The sequence below is a fragment of the Eucyclogobius newberryi genome, unplaced genomic scaffold, assembly GCF_026437365.1.
Source record: "Eucyclogobius newberryi isolate DKJ021-1_F unplaced genomic scaffold, fEucNew1.0.hap1 SCAF_9, whole genome shotgun sequence".
NCBI lineage: Eukaryota > Metazoa > Chordata > Actinopteri > Gobiiformes > Gobiidae > Eucyclogobius > Eucyclogobius newberryi.
Genome location: NW_027316532.1, coordinates 1,072,734 through 1,079,353, shown reverse-complemented (window position 1 = coordinate 1,079,353; position 6,620 = coordinate 1,072,734). Strand labels below are relative to the sequence as shown.

Here is a 6,620-nt window from a genome sequence, read left to right as displayed (position 1 = left end):
CACATAGTGAGACTAAAGAGAGCCACATAGTGAGACTAAAGAGCCACATAGTGAGACTAAAGAGCCACATAGTGAGACTAAAGAGCCACATAGTGAGACTAAAGAGCCACATAGTAGGACTAAAGAGCCACTGCACCAGAGGCTCTCTCTCACGTCAGACACTAGAGTTCAGGACCACAGAACGTCGTGCAGCTTCATCTTAAAGACACAAAGCACTGGATCAAAGACAGTGAGGAGAAGACTCTGAGCAGGACAAAAGATGAAGAGAAAGAGTTACAGAGATGATCTTTAATATATAAATATAAACCCAAAACAAAAGGAAACACTGGAGGAAGTGTCTGGGAAGGGGGAAAACTTTGGTTTCAGTGTTGAAGTGTGTCATGGTTTGCTTCAAATGCTGGTCTTTTTGTACTCTTTTTTTGGGGTATTTTGGGGGGTCTTTTCAGGGTCTACAGCTCGTCCTTTTTGTTGAGGATCACCTCACGGACCATTTCCTGGATCTTGGGTCTAAGTTCTTGAACCGGAGTCTGAGGGCCCCATGCTCCCACCACTTTCCCTTCAACGTCCACCAGGAACTTCCAGAAGTTCCAGTCTGGCTCCTTCCCCGAGGACTCTGCACAGATCGAGATTAAAACAGGATTAAACCAGGTCTGACCTGTGAGGAAGGTGAAGGTGTTGTTTCTACTAAACCAGAACTAAACCAGGACTGACCTGTGAGGTACTTGAAGGCGTTGTTGGCGCCGGTCCCGATCACGGCGATCTTGCTGAAAATGGGGAAAGAAGCGCCGTACGTGGTCCGAGCGAAGGTGTCAATCTCACGGTCACTTCCTGGTTCTTGTTGACCAAACTGATTACACGGAAACGCCAACACGCTGAAGTGGGCGGGGCCAAAGTCATGCTGGAGACGCTGCAGGTCGCGGTAATGTTTCTCCGTGTAACCGCATTCGGACGCAACGTTCACCACCAAAGACACCTGAAACGAGTGAAGAGAGAGTAGTAAGGAGACGAGTGAGGAGAGACGAGTGAGGAGAGACGAGTGAGGAGAGACGAGTGAGGAGAGACGAGTGAGGAGAGACGAGTGAGGAGACGATTGAGAAGAGAGAAGTGAGGAGACGAGTGAGGAGACGAGTAAAGAGAGACGAGTGAAGAGAGACGAGTGAGGAGAGACGAGTGAGGAGAGACGAGTGAGGAGAGACGAGTGAGGAGACGATTGAGAAGAGAGAAGTGAGGAGACGAGTGAGGAGACGAGTAAAGAGAGACGAGTGAAGAGAGAGTAGTAAGGAGACGAGTGAGGAGAGACGAGTGAGGAGAGACGAGTGAGGAGAGACGAGTGAGGAGAGACGAGTGAGGAGAGACGAGTGAGGAGAGACGAGTGAGGAGAGACGAGTGAGGAGACGATTGAGAAGAGAGAAGTGAGGAGACGAGTGAGGAGACGAGTAGAGAGACGAGTGAAGAGAGAGTAGTAAGGAGACGAGTGAGGAGAGACGAGTGAGGAGAGACGAGTGAGGAGAGACGAGTGAGGAGAGACGAGTGAGGAGACTAGTGAGGAGAGACGAGTGAAGAGAGACGAGTGAGGAGAGACGAGTGAGGAGACGAGTGAGAAGAGAGAAGTGAGGAGACGAGTGAGGAGACGAGTGAAGAGAGACGAGTGAAGAGAGACGAGTGAGGAGAGACGAGTGAGGAGAGACGAGTGAGGAGAGACGAGTGAGGAGACGATTGAGAAGAGAGAAGTGAGGAGACGAGTGAGGAGACGAGTAAAGAGAGACGAGTGAAGAGAGAGTAGTAAGGAGACGAGTGAGGAGAGACGAGTGAGGAGAGACGAGTGAGGAGAGACGAGTGAGGAGAGACGAGTGAGGAGAGACGAGTGAGGAGAGACGAGTGAGGAGACGATTGAGAAGAGAGAAGTGAGGAGACGAGTGAGGAGACGAGTAAAGAGAGACGAGTGAAGAGAGAGTAGTAAGGAGACGAGTGAGGAGAGACGAGTGAGGAGAGACGAGTGAGGAGAGACGAGTGAGGAGAGACGAGTGAGGAGAGACGAGTGAGGAGACTAGTGAGGAGAGACGAGTGAAGAGAGACGAGTGAGGAGAGACGAGTGAGGAGACGATTGAGAAGAGAGAAGTGAGGAGACGAGTGAGGAGACGAGTAAAGAGAGACGAGTGAAGAGAGAGTAGTAAGGAGAGACGAGTGAGGAGAGACGAGTGAGGAGACGAGTGAGAAGAGAGAAGTGAGGAGACGAGTGAGGAGACGAGTGAAGAGAGACGAGTGAAGAGAGACGAGTGAGGAGAGACGAGTGAGGAGAGACGAGTGAGGAGACGATTGAGAAGAGAGAAGTGAGGAGACGAGAGAGGAGACGAGTAAAGAGAGACGAGTGAAGAGAGAGTAGTAAGGAGACGAGTGAGGAGAGACGAGTGAGGAGAGACGAGTGAGGAGAGACGAGTGAGGAGAGACGAGTGAGGAGAGACGAGTGAGGAGACGATTGAGAAGAGAGAAGTGAGGAGACGAGTGAGGAGACGAGTAAAGAGAGACGAGTGAAGAGAGACGAGTGAGGAGAGACGAGTGAGGAGAGACGAGTGAGGAGAGACGAGTGAGGAGACGATTGAGAAGAGAGAAGTGAGGAGACGAGTGAGGAGGGACGAGTGAGGAGAGACGAGTGAGGAGAGACGAGTGAGGAGAGACGAGTGAGGAGAGACGAGTGAGGAGACGATTGAGAAGAGAGAAGTGAGGAGACGAGTGAGGAGACGAGTAAAGAGAGACGAGTGAAGAGAGAGTAGTAAGGAGACGAGTGAGGAGAGACGAGTGAGGAGAGACGAGTGAGGAGAGACGAGTGAGGAGAGACGAGTGAGGAGAGACGAGTGAGGAGACGATTGAGAAGAGAGAAGTGAGGAGACGAGTGAGGAGACGAGTAAAGAGAGACGAGTGAAGAGAGAGTAGTAAGGAGACGAGTGAGGAGAGACGAGTGAGGAGACGATTGAGAAGAGAGAAGTGAGGAGACGAGTGAGGAGACGAGTAAAGAGAGACGAGTGAAGAGAGACGAGTGAGGAGAGACGAGTGAGGAGACGATTGAGAAGAGAGAAGTGAGGAGACGAGTGAGGAGACGAGTAAAGAGAGACGAGTGAAGAGAGAGTAGTAAGGAGACGAGTGAGGAGAGACGAGTGAGGAGAGACGAGTGAGGAGACGAGTGAGAAGAGAGAAGTGAGGAGACGAGTGAGGAGACGAGTGAAGAGAGACGAGTGAAGAGAGACGAGTGAGGAGAGACGAGTGAGGAGAGACGAGTGAGGAGACGATTGAGAAGAGAGAAGTGAGGAGACGAGTGAGGAGACGAGTAAAGAGAGACGAGTGAAGAGAGAGTAGTAAGGAGACGAGTGAGGAGAGACGAGTGAGGAGAGACGAGTGAGGAGAGACGAGTGAGGAGACTAGTGAGGAGAGATGAGTGAAGAGAGACGAGTGAGGAGAGACGAGTGAGGAGACGATTGAGAAGAGAGAAGTGAGGAGACGAGTGAGGAGACGAGTGAAGAGAGACGAGTGAAGAGAGAGTAGTAAGGAGACGAGTGAGGAGAGACGAGTGAGGAGAGACGAGTGAGGAGACGAGTGAGAAGAGAGAAGTGAGGAGACGAGTGAGGAGACGAGTGAAGAGAGACGAGTGAAGAGAGACGAGTGAGGAGAGACGAGTGAGGAGAGACGAGTGAGGAGACTAGTGAGGAGAGAGAAGTGAGGAGACGAGTGAAGAGAGACGAGTAGAGGAGAGACGAGTGAGAAGAGAGAAGTGAGGAGACGAGTGAGGAGACGAGTAAAGAGAGACGAGTGAAGAGAGAGTAGTAAGGAGACGAGTGAGGAGAGACGAGTGAGGAGAGACGAGTGAGGAGACGAGTGAGGAGAGACGAGTGAGGAGAGACGAGTGAGGAGAGGCGAGTGAGGAGAGACGAGTGAGGAGACTAGTGAGGAGAGACGAGTGAAGAGAGACGAGTGAGGAGAGACGAGTGAGGAGACGATTGAGAAGAGAGAAGTGAGGAGACGAGTGAGGAGACGAGTGAAGAGAGACGAGTGAAGAGAGACGAGTGAGGAGAGACGAGTGAAGAGAGACGAGTGAGGAGACGAGTGAGAAGAGAGAAGTGAGGAGACGAGTGAGGAGACGAGTGAGAAGAGAGAAGTGAGGAGACGAGTGAAGAGAGACGAGTGAAGAGAGACGAGTGAAGAGAGACGAGTGAAGAGAGACGAGTAAAGAGAGACGAGTGAGGAGAGACGAGTGAGGAGAGACGAGTGAGAGACGAGTGAGGAGAGAGAAGTGAGGAGACGAGTGAGGAGACGAGTGAGAAGAGAGAAGTGAGGAGACGAGTGAAGAGAGACGAGTGAAGAGAGACGAGTGAAGAGAGACGAGTGAAGAGAGACGAGTAAAGAGAGACGAGTGAGGAGACTAGTGAGGAGAGAGAAGTGAGGAGACGAGTGAGGAGACGAGTGAGAAGAGAGAAGTGAGGAGACGAGTGAAGAGAGACGAGTGAAGAGAGACGAGTGAAGAGAGACGAGTGAAGAGAGACGAGTAAAGAGAGACGAGTGAGGAGAGACGAGTGAGGAGAGACGAGTGAGAGACGAGTGAGGAGAGACGAGTGAGGAGACTAGTGAGGAGAGACGAGTGAGGAGAGACGAGTAAAGAGAGACGAGTGAGGAGAGACGAGTGAGGAGAGAGAAGTGAGGACACGAGTGAGGAGAGACGAGTGAAGAGAGACGAGTGAGGAGACGAGTAAAGATATATATATATATATATATATAGATTATGTTGATTGACATGGAGCAGCCGCCGCTGTATTAAATATGAAATGATCTAGTTTTTATATTGCACATTTGTTCATGATGAACAATATTCTGTTATTAATGAAAGTTACAATCATCTGCATCTATAGATGATCTTTGGGAGCCGAAAACGCCCCTGGATTAAACGTCACTCACTGCATGACGTCATCAAGAGTTTACCGTGGGACCCGCTGCCACGTACACACGCGCACGCGCAAAGGCACGCGCAAAGGCACGCGCTGTTCATAAAATAAGATCCAAGAAAACGTTTGCATTGGTCAGAGAAAAGAAGCACCAAACGCCTCTGTAGAAGTTTGTAGAAGTTTGTAGGAGTTTGTAGAAGTTTGTAGGAGTTTGTAGGAGTTTGTAGAAGTTTGTAGGAGTTTGTAGGAGTTTGTAGAAGTTTGTAGAAGTTTGTAGGAGTTTGTAGGAGTTTGTAGAAGTTTGTAGAAGTTTGTAGGAGTTTGTAGGAGTTTGTAGGAGTTTGTAGGAGTTTGTAGGAGTTTGTAGGAGTTTGTAGGAGTTTGTAGAAGTTTGTAGGAGTTTGTAGAAGTTTGTAGGAGTTTGTCGTGATTACAAAGTTTGAATAAAGGCTTGAGTCTCGTGTCACCGACAGAACAAGTGAAGTTGCAGAGGAGGCGCGTGTTCGCTCAGATCCACGGGCTAAACTCACTTTCCCGCGGTACTTCTCCAGCGGCACGAGCTTCCCGCGGCTGTTCACCGCTTTAAACGAATAAAAGTCGCGTTGTTTGGCGTGAGCGCGCGCACACACCACCGCGAGCACGGCCACAAGGGCGCGCAGCAGCATCTTCTCAAATATTGATCCAAAGATGATGGAGCTCCGCTCCGCAGGTCACGTGGCTCTGACCGGGACCGGGACTGAGCTGCGGGAGTTTCACAGTAAAAGCCCCAGATAAGACCTGAGACAATAAGAGAGCCTGAAGCTGAGCAGCACCTGTGGACACGTCATGGATCCATTCAACTGTACCTGAAATGAGTGAGGAGCGAGGAGAACACCAGGAGAAGCAGAGGTGCTCCTCAGAACACCAGGAGAAGCAGAGGTGCTCCTCAGAACACCAGGAGAAGCAGAGGTGCTCCTCAGAACACCAGGAGGAGCAGAGGTGCTCCTCAGGACACCAGGAGAAGCAGAGGTGCTCCTCAGAACACCAGGAGAAGCAGAGGTGCTCCTCAGAACACCAGGAGAAGCAGAGGTGCTCCTCAGAACACCAGGAGAAGCAGAGGTGCTCCTCAGAACACCAGGAGAAGCAGAGGTGCTCCTCAGGACACCAGGAGAAGCAGAGGTGCTCCTCAGAACACCAGGAGAAGCAGAGGTGCTCCTCAGAACACCAGGAGAAGCAGAGGTGCTCCTCAGGACACCAGGAGAAGCAGAGGTGCTCCTCAGAACACCAGGAGAAGCAGAGGTGCTCCTCAGAACACCAGCCCTGGAGACGTACAGGTCCTGCAGAGATGGAAGTCTGCGGCCGATCACCTTCTCATCAGAGGGCGCTGTAGTCTCTGTTTGTGTGTGAATGTGAAGGTTCTCCTCCCTGGCTGGAGAGTGGAACCTTCACATTCAGCTACATTAGACGTGTGGAGCTCAAGAGGCTCTGGAGGAAAAAGAAAGAACAAGTTCTGTCTCTGATTGAAGAAAATAGGACTGAGTGACATGTGGAGGGAGATGAACACTAGGGGGCGCCAGTGTACACATTATACTAATCCACATACAATCTATTCCAGAATAGACTACTTTTTTGTTCTCAATAAAGACAGATCTAAAATCTGGTTAACAACAAGGTTCAATCTTAACCCCCCCATTCCTATTTAATGATGGTCTT

General features: G+C 50.7%; 1 protein-coding gene across 1 annotated transcript; it reads right to left on the bottom strand.

The window, feature by feature from the left end:
- Window positions 1-299: 299 nt before the first annotated feature.
- gpx7 (glutathione peroxidase 7) lies at window positions 300-5,693 on the bottom strand. The gene is made up of 3 exons (XM_072438470.1): window positions 5,459-5,693; window positions 712-973; window positions 300-613 (listed from the first exon to the last, which is right to left on the bottom strand). The coding sequence occupies exons 1-3, from the start codon at window positions 5,591-5,593 to the stop codon at window positions 450-452; spliced, it is 561 nt and encodes a 186-aa protein (XP_072294571.1). The 5' UTR covers window positions 5,594-5,693; the 3' UTR covers window positions 300-449.
- Window positions 5,694-6,620: the final 927 nt, after the last annotated feature.

Bases quoted from the DNA above. Each gene is read 5' to 3' on its own strand.
- gpx7 (XM_072438470.1), bottom strand. From the start codon at position 5,593: ATGCTGCTGCGCGCCCTTGTGGCCGTGCTCGCGGTGGTGTGTGCGCGC. The intron at 974-5,458 runs GTGAGTTTAGCC...CACTCGTTTCAG, and splicing joins TGGAGAAGTACCGCGGGAAA to GTGTCTTTGGTGGTGAACGT. The intron at 614-711 runs GTCAGTCCTGGT...CGATCTGTGCAG, and splicing joins CGCCTTCAAGTACCTCACAG to AGTCCTCGGGGAAGGAGCCA.